The sequence below is a fragment of the Cavia porcellus genome, unplaced genomic scaffold (assembly GCF_034190915.1).
Source record: "Cavia porcellus strain 051 isolate PalLab524CR breed Dunkin Hartley unplaced genomic scaffold, mCavPor4.1 scaffold_8, whole genome shotgun sequence".
Lineage (NCBI taxonomy): Eukaryota > Metazoa > Chordata > Mammalia > Rodentia > Caviidae > Cavia > Cavia porcellus.
The window spans coordinates 94,630,062-94,657,910 of record NW_026947491.1 but is presented as its reverse complement, the minus strand read 5'-3'; the positions used below and the strand labels follow the sequence as shown (position 1 = coordinate 94,657,910).

The following is a 27,849-nucleotide window of genomic DNA, read 5'->3' as shown; positions in this document are numbered from 1 at the left end:
TGGGGCCTGAGTCACTGTGTCCACCTGCACTGGACCTGGGAGGCAACGTCCACCTACTACATTACCAGGTTCCCTAGAAGGAGGCTCATCTTTTCCTTCATTTTATTTATTTATCTGGCAAATCATTTCTTTACATCCATTTGGACTTCTGTATCCATGCTTTGGATGGCAACGTAAAATGCTTTTAAGCCATACGCTCATTAATGAGGGTTATTTTAGTTGATTATCCTTGCTGTTACCACCCAGTAATGTTTTCACAGTGAATGGCGAGATTCTACAATTACATAGTGGTAAGACCAACCGCCCACAGCCCTCCACACCTCAGGCGCTGGGGTGCTGCCTGGCCCTCTGCACAATGCCTTCAGGTACGGGTGCTCAGGCAAGCAGCCGGCTCTGCCTCTCCCTTCTGCACCCAGCCTGCACTGAGGGCTCCACCTCAGCAGAAAGGTGGGGCAGGCCTGTTCTGTGCAGTGGCCAGCGAAACCATGCAGGCTGCCGCACTCCTGGAACCTGTGCATTCCAGGGCAGGACACAGACCTCGAGGGAAGCCAGGAGCCGGCAGCAGGAGGATGCAGGAGCTCTGATGCTGACAAGCAGAGCAAGGCCAGGCTGCTGAGCGCGAAGATCCCAGGTCGAAGGGAGAAAGCGTCCTCTTGTGTCTCTGCCAGAGGACTCTGTGGGCCTTTTCTGGACACAGTTGCACTGCATTCCTGGGTGCAGGAGTCAAGCTGAGGACCATCGTGCTGTCCACTGAGTTGAGACCTGTGGTCCCAGTAGATTAGGTGTGGCCCTCAGAGCCTTGGAGAGAAGCCAGGCCCTGATTGCTAAGAGATCGATGTGGGCGGACGGCACAGTGTCTGGCGAGCAGAGTGTTACGGTGCCCACCGCCCAGGACGCTGGAACCTTCACCCAAGCTGACGACCTCTGGATTCCAGCCCAGCTGCTTCCCAACCAGCCTCGGCTGGACCCCTCGGCAGCCTGGTCCTGCCTAGCTCTGGCAGTGGAACCTGCTCCCCTCCTCTCCTAATCCCCAGGGCCCCCAGGAGGGCACCAGGCACAGGGACAGCACACACGGACAGTGTCCTGCCGTGGTGGTGCCCTTGCCATGCCCTGTGGCCAGCACTGCACCAGAATTGTTCACACACTGCAGGGTCCACTCCACATTGATCTTCAACTCCTTTTTATGGCAAAGTAAAACAACCCAAGACATCGACTGTGGCGAATGTCAGGGAGCAGGACTGCAGCCTCCCAGGACCAGCCCGGCGTCTGATGAGAGGCACCGCCGTGCTCCAGGGGTCCTTTTCTTCTCCCCTCCTCTGCCTCTTCTGGCAGAGAAAACTAAGAATTGGCATAGGTGACAGGACAAGAATGGCAGGTAAAGGACATAGCCCCAGACTTGAGCACTGGCCCAGGAGTCTGTGTTTTCCAGGCGAGGGGACTGAATAATCAGAGCAGCCGGCCTGTGTCCTCCTCCCTCATGACTGGTTTCCTTTATGAATGGGGCTTGGAAAATCAAGAGGCGATGCGGACCTGTGCATCAGGAGGCAGACTCAGGACCGCCATGGCGGGAACAGCAGTCTGTGCTGTGTGAGGGGCCTCGGTGTGAAGGGCATTATGTTTCTGTAACAGCAATGCCTGGCAAGTGCCGAGACTGGGACAGGAGAGGAGAGGGGTGACAGGAAGCTTCCACCGGACGGGGGCGAATACAAAGCTGGAATCTGCAGGCCGGGGCTGGACCTCCCTTTGCACACAGAGCTGACCAACTCAGGTCCCGGACTCAGACCTGATCTTCCAGATGGACCGTGTCACTTTGGCTAGCGCAGAGCCTGGGCAGCGAGGGCACAGTGGGCCACATGTATGTTCCCAGGCAGAGTCCTGCGCACTGAGCACAGCTCAGCCCGGGCCCTAGGGTGGAGCATCTCCCTTATCCGAGATTTTCTTTCCCATCTTTCACCTCCCACAGTCCAAAAATACCAACAGAGGCGAGTCCAGGGTAGATACCTCCCACACCCAACACACACCGTTCTGCGTGGCATGGTGGGATTCGCACCCACCCCAGCCCTCACGGGTGAGCTTCCCTCTTTCCAGAAATCCCACACCTACTGCACCACTTGCCCATCTGCCCATGGGCAGCTTCTGGGGCAGCAGGCCACTGCCCTGAGGCCTCCGTGCTGGTGCTCAAGCAGTCCTTGATTTGCTCCAAAGCATAAGTGTCACACTAGCAGTGGCAGCAGGGCCTGACACATGACTGTACACCCTGAAACTGTGTGGCAGCACTTCAGGACATAGACCTGCAGAGCACAGGGCCTTGGTGCATCCACCGTGTTCACCCACGGGGTCCTGGGTGTGACCCCAGTGAGTTCTCCAGAGAAGAACCAGTGGGCACATCCATACCGGCATCTACCAAAGAGGAGTGTACAAGGAATTGGCATCTGGGTACCCCTTGACCTACAGTGTGCCAGCCAGAGCCCCAGGAAAGCAGCGGCATCCTTCAGAGCCAGTCTGAGGACAGTCGGGCAAGGGGCCAGATCCCTGACTTCCAGGAAGCCCTCAGAGGGTGGATGGCACCATGCCTAGGTTGGGGGCCGTCTGCTCCATGAGCTGGCTCAGGGCCCAGGCTCATCACAGACAGATCACAGAATAGCGTTCATCCTGACACCTGGGCTCCTGTGGCCCAGTCAGGGGACACATGAATTTAGTTGTCACAACTCCATGACACCGTTTGTTTCACCCATCATCTGCAGCAGGCAGCATTATATCGTTTCAGCAGACTGGAAGGAAATAGAGGTTGGAAAAATTAAGATATGTAGGTGGTGGAGTTGGGAGGGGGTAAAATTGGAGCACAGAGTTTGCTGGTCCAGACCCATTAGCACACCCCAGTCTGCACTGTGTTAAAACACCGTCCAGAACAGTGCTCTGGGGCCCCTGCCCTGTCCTGCAGCCTTCTCTGGTGGTTTCATCCATGCCTGCCTGCCCCTGCCCCTCAGCTCTGAGACAGTCTCAGCCCTTTATTTAAAGTCTTGTTTCTTATTCCTCCTGCCCACATAGAGATGCTGTTCTTACCCAGCCTATCTGGAGTGCAACATCATTTCACAATCACGTGAGATGTCTTTGTGTCTATTTGTCAGGGTCCTCCAGAGAGAACCAATCAGATGGATGGATGGGTGGACAGGAGGATGAATGGATAGATGGGAGGATGGATGGATGGATGGATGGATGGATGGATGGATGGATGGATGGATGGGAGGATGAATGGATAGATGTATGAGAGGATGGATGGGTAGATGGATGGATAGATGGATAGATGGATGGATAGATGGATAGGATGGATGGATGGATGGATAGATGGATGGATGGATGGATGGATGGATGAATGGGTAGATGGATGGATGGATAGATGGATGGATGGATGGATGGATGAATGGGTAGATGGATGGATGGATGGATGGATGGATGGATGGATGGATGGGAAAATGGCTGAATGAGAGGATGGATGAATGAGAGTATGGATGGTTGTATTGGAGGGTGAATGGAAGGAAGGAAGATGGAGAGGAGGAGGTTTATAGGATGATGTGATTATGGAGACCAAGAAGCTCCATGATCACAGGCCAGCTGCAGAAGACTGTGTGCTACCTGTTAGCAGGCCCAAGAATCAGAGAAGCCATGGTGTCACTCTCAGTTTGAGCCCAGTGGTGTGAGGACAAGTGGGGCTACTGGAGTCCTTGGGTCAGGGAGTCTGGAGTCCTGATTCCCAGAGTGGGCAAAGTGTGTACCCTGGGCGCCTTTTTGTCTGTTCAGGCCCCCAGGCTGACTGAGTGGTGCTCCCCACATGGAGGGCAGATTCTCCCTCAACCCTGCCTGCCCACATGGCTCTGAGTGCCCTCTCGACACACACACACACACAATAGGCCCTGGTGAGGGAGTCCTCTATCTGCTTAGCTGACCCTGAATTGAAGCCCCATGTTTGCCAGTGCGTCTGTCCTGACCTCTCCACTGCTCTGCAAGGCTGTGGCTGTGCCGCCCGTGAGAGGGCTGTCACGGAGTTTTACCACCTCGGTCCCAGCTGACAGAGCTGGGCTTCTGCCAGGTTGGCCCCGCCCTCGTTGCTCCTGCTCTGAATCCACATCGTCAAGATGACAAGGGAGAGAGACTTGTAAAAAACGTTGTTTGACATGTGCATAAAGAGGAAACTTAAAGTCCTTTAGGAAATGACAGGCTGTAGGGCTTTTATAGCTGATTTACTGAGGACAGACAGAACACAAGGATGGCCAAGAATGTCATTGTGATTTCCATTCTTGAGCCAAAGGGCAGCTGTGGATACTAACTCTCTGCCCGGCGCTGGCACTTGGGACGAGCAATGAGTCGTGTTCCCTGCTGGCCTGGAAAGGCACATCCTCGTGCTGCCAGCTGCAGGCACATGAATAAATGAATAAATAAAGGCAGAGGCTGAGCAGCGGTCTCCGGTGGAGTCAACTGCAAGAGCCCACAGCACACCGGGCCCGCTCCTGATGTTACATTAGGAGCTGTGCAGTGACGGTCAGAAACCCCAAGCATACAGGGAAGTGCCAGGCTGGAACTTGAGACCAAAGACTGCAGACGCAGACAGCTGTAGGCGTGGGCTTGTAGTCATCGATGCCTTGATCTGCCCATTCGGTCACAGAATAGCTGCCAGGGTTCCAGCCACTACATCTCTGTTTGACAGAAAGGTGGGTGGATTTGGAGGAGGGTGTCAGTGGCTAATCAGAATCTTTTCCCTAGAAAATCATGCTTCCCTATGACTTTGGGGCCATTTTATATCACACGATCATGCCTAGCTGCAGGGGAAATCACAGACAGGACTGAGATGCTGGCTCAGATTTAAACAGATCTGGTTCAGTACAGGAGCTGAATGCCTCACGGGCACAGCAGACCTGGTGCCCTTAGGAATGGAGAATGGGGGGAGGAGGGGCTGTGGGGCAGCCGTCCACTCCGGGTGCTCAGGAACAGCTTCCCAGATGAGGGGCATTTGAGCCCTGCATGAGACACGCAGATGGGTACCTAGTGGAGAAGAAATGTTTTCTGGAGTGTCATGGGGTGCACGTGTGGAAGCAGTGTCCAGAAAGACAGGGTCAAGACCCAGTGGGATGGCCCCCCTCCCTGACCTCAAGCTCCGATCGCAGCAGCTCAGCTGCCGAGGAGCGCGGTGCTGCTCTGTGGGTCACCAAGGGCCCCCCAGGGACGCCCACAGCTCTTACCCCATCATGGGAAGCAGTGCAAACCATACTCCGCTAGCCGGGCACTGACACACAGGCTCGGCTCTGATGACCCGGAAGCACTTTCATGAGCCCACCAGGGTCGCAGCCGTTCTTTCCTATGCTGAGGTCTCGCCTCTGCCTTTGAGCAGCTTCCCTCTGCTCCCCAATGAGTGGCAGAGCTGCTGATCTCTCCTTCAGTCACGCTGACCACTTCTGCCTTCCAGGATGACGTCTGAGTCTCCAGGATGGCAAACATCTGCTGTCAGCTGTGTCTGCCTCACTGCAGGCTGACACCAAGCCCACACCAGCTCTCGGCCTTCAGGGACGCCTGGGAGGTGTCGCATCACCAGAGCAGGCCTTGGTGCTGGGCAGCCATCCACTCTGCTGCAGGGAGTCCTGACCGCCTGCAGCCTGGTCTGTGCCAATCTGGGGGTGGGGACCAAGGCTGCGGCTGGGTGCCCTGGAAATTTCGCGTTCACTTTGGAACAGGTGTCATTGTCCGACCGCCAATAGGGAACAGAGCAGGCTCAGGTTGCCAGGTTTCTCGTCTGCCTGGGCTTAAACCCTCCCTCTCCTGCTTTCTGGCTGTGTGACCTGGGGAAGTTTCACCTGGAAGGTGTTGGCACAGAGGACCTGGGCTGACAGAGTTGCAGAGTGGATGAGCTGCCGTGAGCCATCAGAGCAGAGCTTGGCGCCCCACCCATGAGCCGCTGATGGCAGCGGTGATCACCTCCACGTCACTGGGTCGTCACCACTGCCGCTGCCGTCCTGCAGCCCCTGCTCCCCAACCTGGCACACAACCTTGTTCTAAGCAGCTCCCCCATGTCTGGCCATCCACAGTATGACAGCCTGGCAGGAATCCCCTGCCACCCCGGGCCAGCAGTGACAGGTGACTCAGTTCCTCTGAGTGGGGGCTGGGAAGTGGCATTTCTCACTGGTCCACAGCAGGGACAGAGGACGTCAGCCAGCAGTCCCATCCTGAGTCAGCCCCTCCCAGTCAGGCTGTGGCCCGGGACAGGAAGGGCTGCTCCCGCTCTCCCGCGTGGCTCTGGGAGAAGCACTGACCGCCCTGGGCCTTGGCTTCTTTGCACTCTCTAAGTGCCAGGAGCGATCACCAATGGCTCATGGTACAGTGTGCGGCCTCCTCATGCCTCAGAGTCCTGGTTCTCAGGGCCATTAGCTGCCAGGCAGAATCCGTTCCTCTCTGTGTACACAGCCCCGGGCCAGAGCCCCGGCCTTGGTCCGTGCCCGTGGTCCTCACTTGTTGAGAGATGCAGACGCAGAGGAGGAAAGGTCAGAGCAGCCGGAGCTGGCTCTGTGTGAGGCTCGACGGGGCTGGTGCAGTGCCTGGGTCTATCACCCTCCCCGGGTCGCTTCAGGGATTGATAATGGCGGGTGTGTGTGTGTGTGTGTGTGTGTGTGTGCCATGTGAGTCAATGTGTTTGCCGTGTGCCTGCGTGTGTGGTGGGAGGCACAAACGGTGATAAGAGCCCGAGTGGGGGCAGAAGCCACACCAGTCACTAAACCCAGAGCTTATATTTAAAGTGGCGACTGGGCATAAACTTTCACTCAGCAATAAATAACAGAAACAAAAACTTTTGGCCACGGTTACAGCACATAGAACTGCAGGAACCCAGGGAGGGAGTGGGGTCCAGAGTGGGGCCCAGCCATCATCAGGGCAGCAGCTGTGGGCACAGGAGGAAGGACAGCAGCCCAGGGTTGTGGCTGCTGGTAAAGGGGGCACCACTGTGGGGAGGAGACGGGCCCAAGGGGCTGCGGGAGGCAGTGTCCCTCCTTCCTTATGAGGCCCTGGGCTGAGACAGACTTTGCAGGCCCAGCCTCCATGACCTCCTACCTGGCAAAGGCAAGAGCTGCAGGCTCCTGATTCACACGTGGGAAACTGAGGCACAGGCTTTGACAAGGGCAGTGACTGCAGGTTGGGTCAGGGTTCGAGTCAGGCTCCGGCTGCAGAGCCCTCCTCCTCCGTCCGTGTGCAGTGAGGAGGAAAGAGTGAAGGTGTGTGCAGCTGTGCCCGTCCGCGCCCCAGGTCATCCACTGGAACTCGCCCAAGAAGCTCCGGGTGAAGAACAAGCACGTGGAGTTCTTCCGCAACCTCTACCTGACCTTCCTGGAGTACGACGGCAACCTGCTGCGCCGCGAGCTCTTCGGCTGCCCCAGCGAGGCCGGCGTGGCGGACGCCAGCAGCAAGGACGTGAGTGGCCCCAGGGGCCTGGGTGGGCAGGGCGTGGGGAGGAGCCGGGTGAGTCCCGGGGCCGGGGAACCCGAGTCTGTGTCCGAGGAGTCTGGTGGGGGACAGGAGGCTGCCCCTCGGGCTGGGTGCCCACCACAGGCACAGCCAGCACCCGCTCCACCTCCCTGACTCCATGCTGCTCAGAGTCGTCCGTGCATTGCGTCTCATCTGAGGCTCACAGGCGCTCACTCACAGGTGGGGAAATCGAGGCACAGGGAGGTGGCCAGGCTGCCAGGACTGCCCAGCAGGGAGGGAGCAAAGCTGAAGTTGGTTCAGAGCTGTTAGCTGTGGGGCTGTGGCATCAGGCTCCGGGCTGGCTCTGAGCCCCTCTGCTGTGCCAGTGACCTGAGAAGTGGCTCCTGCACCTGCCAGGACCTGCCACCTGCCTCGAGCTGATTCAGTCTCCCTGGGGCCGACTTCAGAGCAGGCGAGAAACTGCCCAGAAACACACGGACCCAGACCCAGAGCGGGTTGCTTGCTGTCCCCGTCCTTAGTGCTACCGTAGGCTGGAAGCTCGGTGAGGGCCAGGCCCCCAGGTCTTCTGAGCCCCAAGAGCTCTTAAAAGTGCAAAGGACAGCAGTCCCTTCCTCTGGCATCTGTGTCTTGGTTGAAGAGACTCAGTTTACAAGGACACAAACCTTGCAGAGGGTGGGCGGCAGTGGTAGGAGCTCCCAGTGACAAGTACCATGAACTCTCCTGGCTTTTCACAGAGTGACACTGGTCCCAGTGCCTCCCCACCTCGGGGTCCTCGGCCTCTGAGTCACAGCACAGTGGCCACTGGCCCCGGCCCTCCTTCACCCTGGATGCCCCCTCTTTCCAGTGCTCATCCTGGCAGGGCCTGGCTAAGGGGCACTGAGGGGCAGACACAGAACAAGGGGCTGGGGCTTGCAGGCCGCACAGGTCTGTCCTTCCAGGTGACCAGGGTGGCAGGGGGGTGTAGCTCTGAGTCGGGAGCGGGGCCAGCAGAGCCGGCTTCCCGGAGGAGGTGGGCCTGAGGGCGAGTAGGTGGGGACAGCCCTGGTGGGGCCTCGAGGGCACAGAGCGGCACAGGCAGTGGAGACCGGAAGCTTGGAGTGACGGGCAGCCTGAGCTGAGGCCTCTGCTGTGACTCCAGGGGCCAGGGATGGAGGGGACGACGACACCCTCGTCACAGCACTGCACAGGTGACTTCTGGGACACCACCCTGGGTGCAGGGCTTGGACACATTTCCCGTGCACCCAGGACCTGGCGCGTCTGCCCTCTGTTGCTCGTGCATGGAGCCGGGGTTTTGTCAGTGCTGCTGCCCAGAGCCTGTGGGCTGCTGACCGTGAAGCCAGGGAGGGCCCCGTGCTGAACCGCCCCGGAGTCCCGGTGAGGAAGAGGCCTGGCTTGGTCCTGCTGCCGGGAGAAGTAGAAACGAAGGCACACAGTCCAGGCACGCCTTGGCGAGGTGCTTTGCTCTGGAAGAACTCGAGCCCCTGCCGGGCTGCAGAGCAGCAGTGGCTGACGGGCGGCCTCGGTCCTGCATTTCCCCTGCACGACTCCTGCCAGCAGCAACTTCCAGGATGCAGGCAGTGCATAATAGACAACATCACGAGGGGAGGATCCCCGGAGCGGCACCCTGGGTCCTCGGCACCAGTTCCCTGGCGAGGGCACCGAGTGTCCCTCTTGGGCATCCCTGTGCCAGCCCCGTCACCAAGTCGCTGCAGCCTGGTGACACAGCCTGGTGTCTGTCCCAAGGCCTTTATCTGCTCCTCCCATCCTCCAGGCACCAGAGAGCCCTGCAGGGAGAGAGGGACACCGCTGTCGTCCTCACCCCATGGGAGGGGGCCGATACCAGCCGGGTTTCACAGAGAACAGCGCCAGTGAGCCGAGTTCCTGGCGCAGCGTCACCCAGAGCTCTGAGGAGGGACCAAGTTCAGGGCGCTGGACCAACGTCCTGGCGCAGCTCCCGACCCCGCCATCCCAAAGCCAGGGCCACGCTTGCTGAGGGGACGCAGCCTTTGTTCCGAAGCAACACCACCACCACCGCACAAAGCTTCTGGTGATCCTCCCACTTGCCCTACTCACGGTGTTTCTTACACTGAGGCTGTTTTTTTATACTCCATGCTGTGGAGGAGAAAATGCTGGCTGGGTTACAGAAGAGGATGGGGCAGAGGGGGCACACGCTGGCCCCCGACTCCCCACAACAGGCCTCTCATTTAAAAGGTCCCCGACCAGACATCTCAGGGACCATCCTAGGCAAGTGCTGTCTCCGGGCCTCCTCGAGCCCTCCACAGCGTGTGTCACCCGACAACCCGGTGATGGTTCATCCATCCGTCTGTCTGTGTGCCTGTGAAGCCCGCCCAGCACCCAGCGCACATGCAGGAAGCTGTGCTGAGTGAGCAAACTGTAATGCGTTTATTTTCGTGAGCGTTTGCAGGTATCACAGAGATGCCTGTCCTGGGAACCGGGCAGTCCGCCCAGCACTGGGCCAGGACTCTGGACATCGCTGCAGCCTCCTGGGAGCCTCGGATTTCCTCCCTGCGAAGTGGCCAGTGGATTATCCCAGCAGGCGGAGCTCGGCAGCCCGAAGAGATTGTTACGCTGGCCTGTGGCGGCTCCTGGGAAAGGCTCATCTTTGGTCCACACTGCGGTCCCTCCTGCTGCCAGGGTGATGGGCCGGCTCCCCCAGGACCAGGCTCCCCACACTGAGCCCACAAAGAACAACAGACAGCAGCTTCGTGGTGACTCTGATAGGGTTAAATCAGATCCATCTAATGAGATTCTGTAAATGCCGATGCTGCAGGGCACTGTCAAGCGGCGAATGGCCCGTTAGGAACATCTGCATCCCGAGACATCCCTGGTCACATGTATGGACTGCATGTCACCAGCTCCTCGGGCCCACAGCTGACAGCAGGGCAGGGTGGACAGGACCTGGAGTCCCAGGATGACCTTAGGGTCCAACCTGGCCAAGGAACCCTGGGCTGGGGGAGGCCACAGGAGCCTGGGGTCTGTAGCCTCAGAGAGCGGAAGTGTGGGCCCAACCCTCCCTCACCCCAGCTGCCCACCCAGTGCCCCCTGGCTGCAGTGGGCACAGCACATCCTTGCAGGTGTGGCTTTGAGCTGTGTGGGCCCCACATTTCTCTCCTCACACGCTGCCTTTCACAGTGTCCTCTGTCATAGCTACTTTCCTTGTTACTAAGACAGAGTAGCCAGTACCCAGCATGAAAGGAGGAAAGGTTTATTTAGCTCACAGTTTGGGGAGGTTTCAGTCCAGAATCACCTGGCTCTAAGCGGTGTGGCGTGGCAGAGGGGCAGCAGTCCACGGCAGCAGAAGACAGCAAGAACAACCAAGGAGGGGGAGATGAGCCTCTTTCTGTCCCTTACATTGTGTCCAGGCTCCCACACTGGGGCGGTGCCAGTCCAGTGGGGGAGCTGGCCCGAGATCCCCCACCCTGCTCCCAGCCCCCTTAACCCCAGCACTGCACCAAGAATCAGTCACGTGCACTGGACCCAGCCACCTCCAAGAAGGGACCACCTAGCACCGCACAAGGCTTTGGGGACGTGGAGACACAAGCCACAGTACCCTCCTCCACCAAAACAAGACAGAGGGACACCCCTGGGGTGCTTGCCGAGTGCAGGAGCCACGGTGATCTCAGCTGCCAGGCACAGGGCTGAATACATAGCACAGACCTGGCTCACAGCAGTGGGGCCTCCGAACCAGGCGGTGCCATCTCTGATCATACCAGGTCTGTCTCGGACTTGCCTGCTGGGCCGGAGCCCAGCCAAAGGGCAGAACCTGAGCTCGGCCCCTCACACAGGACCTGGCTAAAATGGGAGCCTAGTGATTGTGCCACATCCTGACACCAGGAGAGTAGAGACTGCATTTGCTTCTCATCCACTGCAAGGCTCTCAGGGCCAGCCAAGCCCTCCCTGAGCCCTCAGGAACAGAGTTGAACAAATACCTCAAGAACGGAGAGGAACACGGTGGGTTTCCCTAAAATAAAACCACTCTGGGCCCTGGAACCAGGAATCACCACGGCAGGTGACCAGTGAGCCGTAGTCTCCTCATCGTCTGACTCTGAGTGCTTCGTGGCCACCAGGGAACAGCCTGGCCCAGCTTCAGAAGCAGGTCCAGGCCCTCTCCTCAGCTCTCAGTGATGCCCAAAGCCCTGCGTGTCACACACGCGTGTGGGAGGAGGAGGAAGGAAGGGGAGGGCGTGAGGCCCAGGTGTGGAACGAGCTGAGAGCGTGCGTGGTGTCCCCCAGTGTCCTCTTCCCACCAGCACCTCCCTCGTGTGCCCGAGAGCACAGAGGTCACAGGAAGGACCAGGTGGCCTCCTGCGGCAAGGCCCTGTCCCCATGCCCCGTGCTCAGCAGCCTGGCGAGGCGGCACATGCAGCTGCAGGAGGCTTCAGTGCTCGACATGGCAGTGGCTGCACTCAGGCCCGGGCTCCACACTCCTGTGGCTGTGCCCTCCACGATGCCCTGGCCACGCAGCCTGCCCGGCCAGATTCTCTTGCTCCAGATGTCAGCTTGGGACAGACAATGTGAGCGGTGCCCATGCTGCCCCAAGCCCACCCACATCTGGTGGACCTTAGTGCATCCCCACCAGGGGCCCAGAAGGAGAGGACATGGATGTCAGTGGGGGTGGACGTTGCTGTCATCTTGTCGTCTTCCATAGCTACAAACTCATCCAGCCACAGAGTGAGCAGGAGCTCAGGGTTGCTTGGTGAGTTTCCTGGTCACCGCGACAACTTGGGGACCTACACCAGGGATGGGGTCACTCGCTGCATGCCTTTGAGCAGAGGCTGAACGCTCCCAAGGACTGAGGTCTTCAGGCGAAGGCATCACCCAGAGGAGCCCACACCCAGCCCTGGAGCATGAGCGTGCCTCCGGTGACCTCCGGGAGTCCAGTTCTGAACCTGCGCTCCTGGTCCTTCTGTCAGGAAGGACTGCTCAGTGCACTCAGGAAATGCACCCCACCACAATCAAGTCTCTATTTCCAGTTGTTCCACTCGGTGGCTCTGCCTGGCTGTGAGCTAGGCCTCCTGGGCAGGAGCATGGGGACCTGCTTCCCCAGCACCAGGGCCTCTCAGCTGCAGCCATCATTTCCGGCAGCTCTGAGGTCATCCAGCCACTGTCCCCAGGGAGGGGAAGAAATAAGTGCAGACCACTGAAAAGGCCATTTCCCCCGGAGTCTGAATTCTGCGCCTCAGCCAGCTGCCCAGAGCAGCGATTTAGCAAGTCGTTTGATCTCAGGAGAAATCGGTCTTTTGTCTCTGTGACCTGCTTGCCAAGAGCCCGGTGGGGAGGACAGAGCGCAGGGTACCGGGTCGTGGCCCTCAGTCCCTCTTAATGAAAGTGTTCCCTGCAGGCCGGGGTTTCCCAGGAGATGTGACTTGACCCTGGTGGGAAGGAGTCGCTCTGAGCTGCAGGCTCCCTCTCTGGAGCAGAGCGGGCAACAGTGGTTCGGTCCAGCCAAGCAGCCCATGTAAGCATTTGCAAAGGCGCCTGCACGGAAATCATACCACATCGCTGAGGTGTGCAGAGTGCTTTCCAGTTACAAAGCCCTCCTGCGTGCACTCTCTCATGGAGAAAATTGCAGGGAATCAGTTAACTGCAGAAAAGCAAAAAGGGCCATAAAATTTATCTTCAGATCCCTCACCCAGGACAATCCTGTCATGGTGCAGTGTTCCCTCGAATGTGTTTTCCAGGGCTGTGGCCTGTACTGTGCTCTGCTGGGCCGTGCTGCTGTATATCTTTATGGCCTTTGTCTTTCGCGGAGCCTTGCGTCCTCGGCCACCTCATTGGGTCCTCACATCTGTCCTGCGGAGGAGATGACTGTGCTGTGTGATGTCCCTGCCTTAAAGTCTCCAGCCCTAGGCCTCGGTTTCCTCCTTCATGCCTGAGATGAATGCGCCTGCTTAGCCCTCGCCGCTGTCTGATCCGCTGAGCAAAGCTGCAGACCACACTGGTGACCCTGCGGCTAGCACCGAGCCCAGGGATGGGGCAGGCCGGGTCAGAGTCCTGCAGTGGGTGTGTGTGGCAACAGACCTAAGGTGCCCACTGCAGGGCCCAGTGGGGGATGGCGGGACAGCTTCTCCTGGGTCCTGGTCCTGGGGCAGCACCATGGCAGGAAGTCCCAGGTAGAAACCCCATATCCCCAGGACCACTGGTCAGCCCTCCCTGCCAGCACAAGCAGCACTGGGCAGTTATGTTTCCCTGGCCTCTGCCCTTTCTGTCTGGCAGTGGTGAGAAGATGCTCGGGTGCCTTAGGTTCCAGGGCTCAGAGATGCATGGGGTGCAGCTCCTGCCCTTAGGAACTATTCTGTGGGTCTCTGGACCATGCCCCTGAACCCGACTCACGGGGGGCGGGGTATGCATGCACGTGTGCACCAAGGATAGGAGCCCACACTACACCTTCATCCTCTGGTCACTAGTGCTCCTGCCCATGCTCACACCCACGCACACCCACATGCCCGCTGTTCTCTACACCTAGAATCTTCCATGGAGTGGAATTCCGCCTCCGGGTCTTACGTTGAAACCAGGGGCACAATGACGCATCAACCTGACCTGGAAAGCAGAGCCGCCCTGGCTGCTGGAAGGGCAGAGCAGGGCAGGTGCTTCATTTAGCGACCAACACCCGGGCCAACAGTCTGAACTTAGACTAGGGCACCTGCTCTGCAGATCTGACACCGCAGGACGTGAGCGGCAGTGTGGTTTGAGGTGGCTTCTCCCACTCGCACCTCAGGGCTCACCCTGTGCGACCCCTCCCCGGGCGGCCACCCATCTAAAGACCTGGTCACAGTGTTGGAGCCGGCCGTAAACAGGGCCTCAGTGGTAGAGCTGGGGAGAAGGCAGCCAGTGCGGACTCCTGCCACAGATGAGCCAAACGAGGCTCTCAGAGATCTGAAGAGGTGGAAAAGAGCCGGCCCTGGCTGCCTAGGCTGCAGGGCAAGGAAGGACAAGTCTGTGTTTTGTTGTAGGTTGGCCTGGTCCTGCTTCCCAGTTGCTGGTGCAGATTGAAATCTGTAGCTCTCGGGAGTCCAAAGCATGGGCCACACAGGTCCTCGCTGCCTGGGTTTTCTCCTCTGTGTTTCCCCGTGTTATTTGAAATTGCTCTGCAGGTCACCTAGGAACCCAAGTCTGGGGGTTCCGGGCACCCCTGGAGGCTGTGTCCTTGTCTGTGGGCCCTCCTGCCTGCAGCTGGGCGTGGCCTCGTCTCTAAACTGCGGAGGCTTCTGCCCCTCAAGAACCGCCCTCCGTGGGCCCACGGACAATGTCCCCGGGCGCAGCCTGTGGGTGGGCAGAGTCGGGGAGCCCCCGGCCCCAGGGTGCTCTCCTCAGCCCCATGTTGCTCCGCCTGCAGCTCCAGAAGCAGCTGTCGGAGCTGGACGAGGACGACCTGTGCTATGAGTTCCGGCGGGAGCGCTTCACGGTGCACCGCACCCACCTGTACTTCCTGCACTACGAGTACGAGCCGGCCGCGGACAGCACCGACGTCACGCTGGTGGCCCAGCTGTCCATGGACAGGTAAGGCCCACCCGACCCGGGCTGGGCTCCCTGACTGCCCACAGCGCTGTGTGCCCAGCTGCCCACAGGCGTGTGCCACCATGCCACTGTCAGTCCTGGCCAGGGCTGGGCAGCCACCGGGAAGCTCTGGAAGCCGTTCTCATCCCGGCTGCAGGGCAAGTGAGACCCGCAGGAGGAGCAGCCCTGCTGTCTGAACCTCTCAGTGAGGCCAGGGCAGGTGGCACCAGTGGCACCACCAGCACCTAAGTGCTCCCAGCCGCACGAGGCCAGTTCACAGTACCGGCGTGGGCGGTGACTAGGAGAAGGGCTGTTTCCATGGATGCCCAGAGGGCAGGAAAGGAGTTAGGTGTGTGAGCCGCGAGAGAAGAGTTTCAGGCTGGAGTGAACGCACTGCGTAGCCAGGCTGGCCTCAGACTCGCAGCAGTCCCCCGGCCTCAGCCTCCCTAGTGCTGGGATTACAGGTGTGTGCCACCATGCTTGAGTAGAACTGTTTCGTTCCTCTGCCCAGAGAGGAGCACGGGAGTTCGGCTGGAAGGGGCCTTTAGGTCATTCAGCCATGCACACTCGCAGCCTGGCTTGCGTGAGTCTGCTTTCTGTGCTATACCAAATGCCTGGAAAAGGGCTTCCAGGCCGAGTGGGGTGTGGCTTTGCTTGAGAGTTGGAAGCAGAGAACGCCCGGGTGGCCAGGCTGGGCGGGGTCCCCTCATGCGCTCCCTGTCTCCAGGCTCCAGATGCTCGAGGCCATCTGCAAGCACTGGGAGGGGCCCATCAGCCTGGCCCTGTACCTGTCGGACGCCGAGGCCCAGCAGTTCCTGCGCTACGCGCAGGGCTCCGAGGTGCTCATGGGCCGCCACAACGTGGGCTACCACATCGTGTACAAGGAGGGCCAGTTCTACCCCGTGAACCTGCTGCGCAACGTGGCCCTGAAGCACATCCGCACGCCATACATGTTCCTGTCCGACATTGACTTCCTGCCCATGTACGGGCTCTATGAGTACCTCAGGTAAGCGCTGGTGGTGGGACCCTCCCAGTCCCCCCGGCAGCTGGTCACTATAGCCGTCCTGGCCAGCAGGCGGGGCCCTGCTGGCATGAGGAGGATGCGTGTGTGTGGTCAGGGACGAGCCCTTCCTGCCTCCCTGTCTAGCGTTCTTTCTGTAGCATAGTAAGAGCATCCTGCCCTCTCCCAGTCTGCATCCCACAGCCTTCCTGTGACCGTTCCCACGAGATCCCCGCCGGCCTGCAACCCAGACCTAAGCAATGAAGGGGTCTGACGTGGGTGCAGTGCCCAGCGGGTGCCAGGGCTGCCCGTCCCTCGACCCCTCAGCCCCTGCCACAGGCTGGGCCAGCCTCCTCCTCTGCCAGATGGGGACTGAGGATGGGGACCCCAAGCCCTAGCCTGAAGATATGAAGCTGGCACAGGGGCCACTGGGGTCAGCACACAGCTGCTGTGCCACAGGACACATGTGGACGCAGCTCCGGGCTGGCTCTGCAGGCCTCTGTGTCCTTTCCAGTGCTCCCTGTGTAAGGCAGGAGTCAGGTGCCCACTGGCTGGAGAAAGCAGTCCCTGATGGAGGGCATGATGGCCCTTGGGCAGTGACGTTCAGGGTAGGATAATCAACAGGACAGATGGAGACTGTAGACCTCCTAGCCCAGAGGCCCCTCTCTCCCAGGAGAACACCGGTACGGCTACACTTTGAAGGGTGCTGTCCTCGCTCCTCAGTGCGCCCCCTCTGCCCTGTGGAAGTGGGGTGTGTGCCTTGCCCCACTGGGCCCCCCTCAGCCCCAGAGGCAGCCCCTGGTGGTCCGTGGTCCCTGCAGGGCAGGGTCTGAGGGCTTTGCCTCCCTCTCAGCTGCCCTCCTGACCTGTGTGTCTTTGCTCTCTGCCCCTTGATGCCACCCACACACCTGTCTTGAGCCCTTTCCCTCTGAGCAGTGGAAGCCGGCCCACATTCTCAGCAGCCTCTGGGACATCATGGGACTGCTTAGCAAACACCTGACTGGGGGCAGGCCTTGCCTCACTGAGAAGGCAGTGGGGGGCAGGCCAGGGAGCTGGGATGTGAGCACTGTGACCCGGACTCCAGCCCATCTCTACAACTGCAACCCACTGTGTGTGGAGATGGCGCCCCCTTGTGGCCATGTGGGGTTCAGGGCGCCGCAGCTTCTGGGGGCCCTGCTGCTCTGACCTCTGCACCAGACCTAGATGCTGGGCCAAATCCAGATTTCAGCTCCGCCCCTCAGTGGCTTCGATATAATTCCCGTGGCCCCCAGATTCCCAGCTGTCTCCACAGAACCCACCTAAGGTGCCATCTGGCGGCTGGACCCCAGCGCCATCGCCACACACCAGCCCCTTGTAATAGGGGTTTCTGATCCCAGGCAGGGCTCGCAAAGGAGCAGCAATCTGAAGTTTCCTCTATTAGCACATAGTCAAAAATGCATTTTTAATGCGTCTGAGACCAACAGGCCGCCTCCTGCCCTGGCCCCCACCCGCCGGCCCACGCCGCAAGCTTCCACGCGAGGCACACCAGAGGAGCACGGCTGCACGGGAGGCCTGTCCCCACCCTGTCCTCCCATGGTGGACAGTGCTATGATCCTGGCATGGCTTCAGAGAACCTTGCTGCAGAGTCAGGGCTCATTTCCAGCCTGCCCATCACCAGCACAGACGTCTCCAACCAGCATTTTAGCCCTGGTCAGGAATGGGGCAAGGGACGCCGTGTGCTGCAGTAACCACGAAGCCCAGCAAGGACAGTGGCTGGCCCTGCACTGACACTGACCAGACAGTGGGGCTGATGCTGTCCGAATGCTGCTAACAAAAACAATGCAATCACGGGAACCCCGCACACCCGGCCCTGCTGGTGCCCGCTTCTGTTCCCCCACCTCCTCACTTCTCTCAGGAGAGTAATTTCTACAGGGCACCAGGCCGGACCCTGAGGGGTCACGTGGCCTCTGTCCACACAGCCTGCTCACCCCATGGAAGGGGCCAGCTCACTTTCCAAGGCCAGAGTTCCTCAAACCCTCTGATTTCACCCCCAACATTCATCTCATCCTTCTTGGGGTCCTCCATGGTTTCCTAAAAGCCCACCATCTTAGTTGCATAGCGGCTGGCTAATACGGCAGCAGAAACAGTTCGGCTGGAAATAATGGAGTCAGCCTGAGGCACGCACCTAGAGCGGGGTTTCACTGGTGTCTCGCTCCCTGCTCCTCATCTCCTGAAGAAGGGGTGTGTGGGGGGCAGCGGCCCTCCTGTTCTGGGAAACGTCTGGTGCAGTTCCCTGGGGAGTGTCCAGAGTCACACAGGTGTGCATCTGGACACAGTGTCCATGACATTCAGAGCAGGGGACTCCTCGAGCCTGCTCCTCTCCTGAGCTTCTGCCTCCAGCCTCTCACTATAGGCCAGAGCTGGTCATGGCCTCCCGAAGGGTGACAGCAGGTGCCCTGCTGGGGCCATCAGAGCACTCAGCTTTGGGGCTCTCTGCCCGCCCTGCCGCCGGCCACCTGCCTGCAAATCAGTAAAGCCAGAGCCACCAGCTCAACATCCACCCTCCCTGCAGGGAGGCACACTTTGGGCAGCTCCTGCCTCGTCACGGCTCAGCTCGGGTGTGTTTGGCTTCCCAAGGATCCAGAAGTGAGGGACTCCAGCAGAAACACTTCTGGCTGTGAGCTCTGATCTCTTCCTGCCCGGTGACACTCAGCGGGTGCTGTGCCCGAGCCTGGGCCCCTCTGCCAAGTGCTGAGCACCAGGCTGCCGTACCGGGCAGAGTTGGTGTATTCTCAGCTTTCCGGACTCCATCAGGATGGAAGCCGCTGGAATCAGGAGCATCTGCAGGCCTCGGCCAGCACTCAGCCTCCCTGCCCTGTGCAGTGGGGACAAAGGTGACAACCACCAGCTGTGTAGGAGCCCTCATGTGTCGCACCTCCCAGAGCTCCAGTGGCTTCGCCAGAACTGAGCACAGTGATGCCAACAGTCAGGAATGGCAGTGACCCAAGCAGTGCATAGAAAGTGCTCGATGCTGAGTACCGTGAGCACCGAGCACCATTTAATGATCAGTTACAATGGACTGGGCATGCTGTAAGGAACCCAGTGCTGCTGCATGGTGGTGCGTTCCTGGGCCGGAGCCTTGTAGATTCCTAGAACACCCTATCCTGACAGCCCAGGCGCCAACTGAGCCCGTGCGCCTGCAGAGCACAGAAGTTAATTCCCCGGCCTGCAGTTGGCCGTCAGGAGACACTTCCTACGGCAGAGGCACATGCTCCCTGGGGCGGGGGCACATGCTTGTCACTGGCCCGCCACACCCAGCACGGGAGAGGGCACAGCAGTGTGACAGACTGCTGATCCTGACTGTGATCCAGCCCACCCCTGTGCCTGCATCCTGGTCAGTGGCTTCCAGTCTGGGTCACAGAAGGGCCACTGTGACCTCGGCATCGCAGGGCCAGCTGCAGCCCAGGTCTCTGACTGCCTCATCAATGCCCGTCTCTGTGCTTGGCTTGGATCTGAGGTCATTGCTCTGTGCAGGCAGGTGCTGGGCCTCGGGGCCTGACACCAGGACCCCACAGACACCCACAGCCTCATATGCTCATGTCCCGGGTGGGGGGCTGGTGGATCAATGACTCTGAGAAGCCACTGCGACTCCTGGCCTCCCCCCACCATGGAAGCCAGGAAGTGGCAGAGTGCATTGGGCGTGGCTGAGTCCCGTCTCCGTCTGGGCAGATCCCCAAGGGTGAGGAATGGGCTTACTGGATGCGGTCAGATATCTCCCTGGACAGGCAGGGCAGGCAGAGCGCTGGCAGTGGCCCCTGCCAGGCCCAGAGGAAGGGGAGTCCTGCTGAGCAGAAGCAGCCCCTGGAGTGGTGACCGAGATGGGGGGATGTGGGGCTGGCCCTGCGGACCCCACAGCGTGGTCTGAAAGCCCCTGCGCTGCATGTCTGCCCCTTCCTAGCTCAGCCCTCCGGCCTCCTGCTGTATTTCCACAGAGTTCACTTCTTAAAACAATCAACTGCAGAGGCGAGCTTGGGCCCTGTGGGTGCTGGGCATGTGGAAACATTTAGGACATTTAGGACATGAGCCTCACACAGGCAGGCGCAGGGCCGCCCTGGTTTCTGGTGTGTGGTTCGTAGTAGGTGTTCAGGCCTGTGGACTGAGGAACAGGCTCCCCGTGCTGGGACCGTGTCCTCCACACCCCGGGCTCCAGGGCTCCTGTAGCCTCTGCCCCAACTCCATCACCGCAGGCAGTGGGTGAGGTGCCTGGCTGATGGGGAGCTGGGCTGTGGCATGATGTGACCGTGGAACAGTGGTCCTCTGGCACGGCACAGCCGTGGGGCTGCTTCTCACTGGAGGCTCAGGGGCTGTCGGTGCCCACCACTCCAATGGTGAGACCGGAAGTGACTCAGTAGCAGTGCAGTCACTTCCATTCATCACCACGTGCCCAGCGTGCCACAGAGTGTCACATCACCTTGCCTGCTGCCACTCCAACAGAGTCCTGGGTGCCACGGGGTCCTGGGTGCAGGGCCAGGCCATCCAAGGGCTGAGGAGTTAGGGGACTGTGACTCTGGTCAGTGCCGCCCCCATGCTGTCCTGAGGCCAGTGGTACCGAGGGAGGAGCAGGAAGCCCCTGAGCTCCCCTCGCACACAGCGGTCACCCTACCTCGGCGGTCAGTGCCCAAGAGGCCAGGCCACCACTGCTTCCCCGGGCTCCCTGCGCAGTGTCTGGCACACTGAGGGCCTCCCTGGGCCGCTGGCCACCTGGGGAGGCGCCTGGGCAGGTGTCCCAGGCCCACACTGCCGCCTGTCTTTCCAGGAAGTCTGTCGTCCAGCTGGACCTCGCCAACACCAAGAAGGCGATGATCGTGCCTGCATTCGAGACGCTGCGCTACCGGCTTTCCTTTCCTAAGTCCAAGGCGGAGCTGCTGTCCATGCTGGACATGGGGACCCTCTTCACGTTCAGGTGAGGGGCGCTTGCTGCTGTCCCGCGGGGCGTGAAGGACCCGTCTCTCCCCACCCCCCGGAACCCAGTGTTGCTTTGGTGCCTCCCAAAGTCCATTGCAAACCCCGAGAAATGCGACTCACCCACTCCATGCTTGCAACCCCTGCCCAGCGCCATTCTGACGGGTCTTGTCCACGGGGTGAGGGGCGTGCAAGGCACAGAGGCCAGGCCACTGCTTCTGGCGGGCCCGTGCAAGCTCTGCTCTGCCTCAGCTTGGAGCTGGGCTTCCTTCTGTGAACACCCTGGATCGGCCTTCCTTTTGGGGTGCGGTCAGTCTATTCTCAGAGCCCTGTGGGCCTGGCCTGGGTAGCAGTAGCTTCATCCTGAAGTCCTTTGGAGGTGATACACAGGTCACACAGCTGATGGGGACACTGCCACCCAAGTCCAGTTGGGAGCAAAGCCCCATTTTCTACCTTCCGGCAGGAGTCCTGCAGGGAGCTGCCCGAGGCAGGTCTAACCTCAGGTGCCCGTGGGCTCCAGCACTGGGGGCAGGAGCTGGCCTTAGGGGAAGTGGGGGGCAGTGAGCAGGAGCCATACAGCAGTCTGGCAGCCGTCCCACCACTCAGTGGGTGAGGCTGGTTCGGAACCATGCAGGAGCGGCCAGCACAATCCCAGCAGCCTTAACGTGGTGTCACTGGCTTGAACCTCCAGTGCTACCTGCATGACAGTGCCACCCACTGGGACAGTCACAAGGGTACCTTCAGTCAGTCAAGCTAGCAGGAGCAGAGCTTCCTGGCAGCAAGACAAGCTAGTCACAGCCATCGCAGACACATTCACTGCCTCGCCCAAGCCATCCTGCAGTCAGAAAGAACTTACAGGCTCCTGGGGCTGAGTGCTTGGCAGAAGCTGGGCACTGCGGTCTCCCAGCGGATGTGAGGAGGCTCCAATGAACCACACAGATAAACGCGCTGAGGGCCTGGGCGGCCAAGGATCTTGTCCACGGGCACAGACTCGACCTGGCCTGAGGAGCCGCTGTGCTTCCTCTGAACCCACCGGGCTGTGATGATCCCTGGATTTCCTGCCAGTCAGTGTTTAAGAGACAACATGAAAATTGCTCCTGGAAACCAAAACCTCCCCCAAGTCTTGCCCAGTCGCCGAGCGCCTGGCGGATTTCTGGAGTGCTCTTCCTGCATCTCCACCCAGTGACCTGAGAGCCCTCTCCAGGCTGCGTCCCTGGGCATGAGCTGGAGCGTAGCCTGCCGCATCCCTGATTGCCACCCGCCCAGCTCTCGAGCCTCCACGCCAAGTGCTAAATTACCGGCCTTCCTCTAAGAATTGCCTCTGTCACCTGCTCTCCACGTAATGAGCACCTAGGCTGCAAGCAGCTGAAACCTGTCCCCACCGCGCTGGGGTGAGGGTGCTCCTTCCAGCATCATCCTCTGTCCACTCTGCCCCCCGGCTAGACACGCAGAACCAAGCCAGGCATGCCCTCTGCCGGGCTCGCCTCCCCTTTAAAGCAGCCAGGAGGATGGAGTCTGACGGCAGAGAACGAAGTGGCCTTGGAGGGCAGGAGCACTGTGAGCCGGCATCGCATCTGGGAGGCCGGCGGGAGCAGCAGGGGGAGAGCATCGCCCATGGCAACCCAGCCCAGAGCAGGGTCCCTGGAAGAATCCTCTCCACCCACCAGGGTCACCATCAGTCCCATTTTACCAGCAGGCAGTGAGTCTGCCCCTGCTGGTTCAAGGACACAGTTCACACCCGGTTGCCAGCTCTGCGACACCCACTTGGTGACACAGCCTCCAGGCAACCAGCACCACCTTCTCTCTCTGCCACTCTGCCCGGGCTCCCTGGAGCTCCTCAGCAGTAGGGCAGCTCAGCGCTGCTCTTCCCAGGCGACTGCAAGGAGCTGAAGACAGCTCAGGTGCTCTGTGCAGGGTCCTCTGCTGCCAGGTGGCAGATGCGGGACCATAACCCTGCTGGATGGCTTCATAGCACTGAGCCTGGACCCCAGAGTCCGGCCATGATTTAGGCTGGCGGTTTCTGTGAGTATGAACAGAATCAGCAGCTCCTTGGCCTCCCTCTGGGTTCACCCCTGGCTGACCCCTCCTGCAGTGCCCTTGCACCCCGGTAATGTGGCAGTGCTTGGCCTAGCTGTGAGGACACCGTGGTGCCAGGTCCTGCTGTCTCCCCTAACAGCACAGCTCTGTGGAAGGTGCCTGCTGGCCAGTGCCCATCTGGCCCACCTGGCAAGGCCCTAGGGTGCAGAGGAACCCAGCCTCAGGACGACAGTGAGTTGGGGTGGCAGCTTCCTTCCTGCCAGCAGTGCCTCAAGCCCCAGGGACAGTCCTTAGCCTGGCCCCAGCCTGCCATGCGACCAGGATGAGACCAGACCAAGATCATCTCTGCCTCCCATGTGCCCTCCCACTTTGGGCACTGACCCCTTCTCTGGCTTCGCCTCGCTCCCCGCAGGTGCCCGACAGTGCTGTTCTCCGTGCCTGGCCAGTTGGGGTCTCTGGGGTTCCTTCCCTGCCATCTGTTCATCCTCTGTTCCATCTGGGGCCTCAGCCCTGACCTCTGTCCCAAGGGGCAGGGCCAGGCAGACCGGGTTACCACCGGTCAGGCATGACCCGAACCAGGCGAGTGAGAGCTGAACACGCAGTGTGGCCCTCAGTGGAGTCACAGTGCTGGGAAGACCGAGTGCCCCCTCCACGGAGGGCGGGCTCTGCCTCTCCCGCTGCCAGCTGACTTCCTCCCCTCACGTGGTGCACTGAGGTCCGGCTCCCCGGCTCTGGCCTCCAGTCTCCTCACATCCCGTTCTGTGCAGTGCAGCTCACAGCGCCACTCTGCTTCCCTCCGATCTGCACCAAAGTTCCCTGACCGGGCCAGGCCCACCTGGGCCATCATCTCCCTTTCCATTAGTCCAAGTCTCCCTGGCCAGCATGCTGGCCCTGTCCACAGAAGTCCCTCTGCTGTACAGGTGACCTGAGTGTTACCTCCGCGTGGCTGAGCTTGCTGGTGGGGGCCATGGCATTTTCCCAGTGGTCTCTGGAAGGAGAGACCCTGGCATGGGCCAGTCTGCAGATGGACCCACTCAGCACACCCAGGAGCTCGCTGGCCACCCACAGGGCGCATCACTGCAGGCTGTCAGCAAGGGTGGCACAAGCTCCGGGCTGCAGTGACGGGACACAAGCCTGGCAGCACAGCACGGTTCTCCCAGCTCCTGCCCAGGAGCAGGTGTCCTGCCCTTCACCCAGGGGCTTTTCTCCGTGTGTCCCAGGTACCACGTCTGGACAAAAGGCCACGCACCCACAAACTTTGCCAAGTGGCGGACTGCCACCACGCCTTACCGGGTGGAGTGGGAGGCCGATTTCGAGCCGTACGTCGTCGTGAGACGGGACTGCCCTGAGTACGACCGCAGGTTCGTGGGCTTCGGCTGGAACAAGGTGGCCCACATCATGGAACTAGACGCACAGGTGAGGACAGTGGCCGTCCACCTGGAGTGGGTGGGACTCAGGGCTCATACTGGACGGACTTGGAGAGGGAGTGTCCTGGGAGGAACTGGGCTCAAGGAGCAGGAGTGGCAGCACTGACCCTGGGGACAGCTAACAGTGCCCACTGCCCTCTCTTGCCTGTGCCTGTGAGCTGTGCCCCCATCCAGGCCTGGGGAAGTGTTTGTGACACGCATTTCAGTCCTCATTGTCACCCACTCTTGATGACCAGAACGCATCCCGCAGCCCCTGAGCTATGGAGTGGACACAGCACACTTAGGCGGCCACCAAGATGCCACTAATGCTCCACACATCAGCTAAAGGAGTGGTGAAGTTTGCCCTTCAATGAGCCACAAATCCCCACTCACTGTCTGAGTAAAAGGAACTTCTGTGGCTCCTCGGCGGTGGGGCCCTGTGAGCCTTGGCGTGAAGGTCCGGGTGGCACCAGGGCTGCATGGGGCCCTCACAGACGGCTGACCACACTCTGACCCCTCCTCCTCCTCGCAGACACGCAGTGGCCCACAGGTGCTGACACCTGCTGGCCCCTGTGTTGAGCAAACAAAACAAAGCTGACCCCGTCACTTCAGAAGAGAACACCCGGTCCCAGCCCCACCCCGCCCTGGGGTCACCGTTCTCCAAGCGCCTCCTTCCCAGTCCCAGCAAGTGCTCCCAGCGCTGAGGCGCTCATGCTGGGCAGCCAACTGCTGTGACGGCCAGCGGCCCAGGGAGGCTGGGGACACAGGGCTGAGCCACAGTACAGGCAGTAGGTGGTCGCATGGGGTCTGTCCTGAAGGACAAGAAGCGTGGCCTTTAGCGTCTGTGTTTTTCAAACACCCGAGAGGGTGTCCCAGGCCACGTAGATGGCAGGGTGCAGCGTCCACAGGGCCAACAGTGCTGTGAGGTAAGCCAGGTACCAGGAAGGTGATTCTTGTGGTGCAGGAAACTTTGTTGTTTGACAGTGTAATGGAATTCTTGCAAACTTGGTACCCATTTTCCCTTCTTGGCCCACAGCCCATGTCACATTTTACTCCTCCCAGTGACTTGAAGACTGGGGGACAGGTAGCCTGGTCACACCCACCGGAGCCAAAGGGATGGGTGGGGCCCTGCCGCCAGGGTCCAGGGGGCTGAGCACAGGGACTTCTGCTCGTGTCCCTGAGGTTTGCCTCTCTCCTCACGGTCAGCTGCTCCTCCTCGGGCCCGGGGCCTTGCTGTGTTGATTCGCTGGGCCGGGCAGCCAGGCAAGCAGAGATGGTCAGACGCTGCATCCAGATGCATCCCGGCGGGAGGAGGGGGTGGGACTTCAGTCTTACCGGTGCTGTCACATCTGAGATTTGGGCCACGGGTTTGGCCTCAGAGGCCTTTGGAGATTGGTGGAGGACCTGGCCCCGACCTGTCGGGCTGAGGACCGCAGAGAGCTGATGTGTGACAGCCCCTCAGAGCAGGTTTGCTCCCCATGAGCTTCCTCCTTGTCCCCTTTTGGCCCCCTCATCCACACACAGTCACAGCAGGCAGACCGCAGTCCACCCGGCAGCAGCTGTCCTAGGGCCGCATCCCCTGAGTGACCCATGTGGGTGCTGCACCCTGTTTCTCCTCCGAGCCGGACAGCTCGCCCGAGGTCCCATGCAGGATCCGGGAATCAGCCTGAGCCACGGCCCCTGCGTCCCCACACGGCCCTCACCCGGGTCACCAGGGCTCGGCCGGTCCTCACCCTGCCGTCCTTCTGCTTGCAGGAGTATGAGTTCATCGTGCTGCCCAACGCCTACATGATCCACATGCCCCACGCTCCCAGCTTCGACATCACCAAGTTCCGCTCCAACAAGCAATACCGCGTGTGTCTCAAGACACTCAAGGAAGAATTCCAGCAGGACATGTCCCGCCGCTATGGCTTTGCCGCCCTGAAATATCTCACGGCCGAGAACAATAGCTAGCGTCTGGGAAAGCCACTGCCAGGGACAGACACGCCGTGGGGGACAGCCACACCCGCCGCCTCGGCCCGCTGGTGCCCAGCCTTCCAGGTCACAGTCAGCAGCCCTTCTTCGGTTTGTTTTTCTTGTCTTCTGGCTCCACCAAGCTGCTGTCACCACAATCTTAGACCAGGGTCCAGCAGCCTCTCTCTGCAGCTCAGAATACAGGACAACAGCGCAGTGGCACCAGTGGCTTGGAGAAAGGGATGTGGAAGGGGAGAGCGGGCGAGGGCTCCTCGCACTGCGGAGCCAAGACCCAGGCCGGGCGCGTGGACGAACGTGGGCCTGTGCAGGCCTGGGGCGGGAGAGGCGGCGGCGGGGTGCTGGGCACCAGCACCCCAGGAGGTCAGAATGAGGCGGGGCTTCCCTGAGGAAACCATCCTGGGTTCTCGGAGTGCAGCGGGTCAGGACACAGGCCAAGGGTGTGGCACAGCCATCGGGAAAAGTCCCCGGTCGTGGCGCCCACCTGCCGGGACCTGGAGGAGGGTTGACGGGTTCTTTATCCTCAAAGCCACTCTTGTTTTGTTTCATTTTGTTTTAGTTTGGGGGATTTGGTTTTATTTTTAGTCTGGGAATCCAAAATGGAAAAGCTGGCTCTTTAAGGCTGTAGAGGAAAATCCTCCACCTCCACCTGCTCCTCCATCAGGGCACGGGGAAACGAGTCCCCACAGAGCCTGAGATTCGGCCGGTCCTCCAGGTCAGTGCCAGAGCCTGGAACTCAGGATTTCCCGTGCCGAGGGGGCACAGGCAGTGAGGCCTTGGGGACAGTGACCAATCCTCAAGGGGAGGGCGTGGGAGGCACGACACGGAGGGGAGCCTACTCCGGTTCCAGGGGCCTGGCTCTGGAGACTGGCAGGCCGTGGGGGCTGCAAGAGTCTGGAGACCAGCAGTGGAGGGGGTCCTCACCTCCGTCTCCTCAAGCCCTGACGGCGACAGCACCCTCAGCTGCACAGACGAGGGGACACTGGACTTCCTCCCTGTCCCATGCTCCTCACGTTCATGTCGCGTTTACACTGACGGGAAGAGCGCGCCCTCCACTGCGGGGCTGTCTGTATCAAGTTGCCATGTGACCAGCGAAAGCTGCATTCAATAAACGGAAGTTCAGACTGTTCCTCCCCATCGCCACCGCTCCTTGGTACTAGGGCTGGAGCCGTTGCGCCCTGAGCTCGGCCCCAGTCCTGTCCTGTTTTCCATGTCAGGATAAGCTCTCCCTGCGCTTCCCAGGCTGGGCTCCAGCTTGTGGTTTTCCTGCCTCAGCCTTCAGAGTGCTGGGACGGCAGGCGTGCGGCCCGGGCCCTCATCCCGGAGCTGCGACCTCTTCCAGCACAGGCGCGGTCTGAGTCCACAGCAGCAGTGCGGCTCTTCCCATCCTCCTGGTTCCGCCCCGATTTGACATCAGCCCCTCCTTGCCTGAGGCCCATCTTGCTTTAGCCTCTAACCTCAGGCACTTTGAGATTTTCTATCTGGCTTCCGGCTCACCCCCTGGAACCAGTGGCA

At 60.3% G+C, this 27,849-nt stretch overlaps 1 protein-coding gene across 4 annotated transcripts in view; it reads left to right on the top strand.

Moving 5' to 3' along the window:
- Positions 1-27,463, top strand: part of Large1 (LARGE xylosyl- and glucuronyltransferase 1) — a 324,947-nt gene extending 297,484 nt beyond the window's left edge. For all 4 annotated transcript variants that reach the window (XM_063255551.1, XM_003462316.4, XM_013143002.3 and 1 more), the window contains 6 exons: positions 7,282-7,446; positions 14,819-14,982; positions 15,707-15,985; positions 20,775-20,921; positions 24,178-24,373; positions 26,119-27,463. In XM_063255551.1, the coding sequence (XP_063111621.1) occupies positions 7,282-7,446; positions 14,819-14,982; positions 15,707-15,985; positions 20,775-20,921; positions 24,178-24,373; positions 26,119-26,316 (1,149 nt within the window). In that variant the 3' untranslated portion in view covers positions 26,317-27,463. The remainder of the gene's footprint in view (positions 1-7,281; positions 7,447-14,818; positions 14,983-15,706; positions 15,986-20,774; positions 20,922-24,177; positions 24,374-26,118) is intronic.
- The last annotated feature ends 386 nt before the right edge of the window (positions 27,464-27,849 follow it).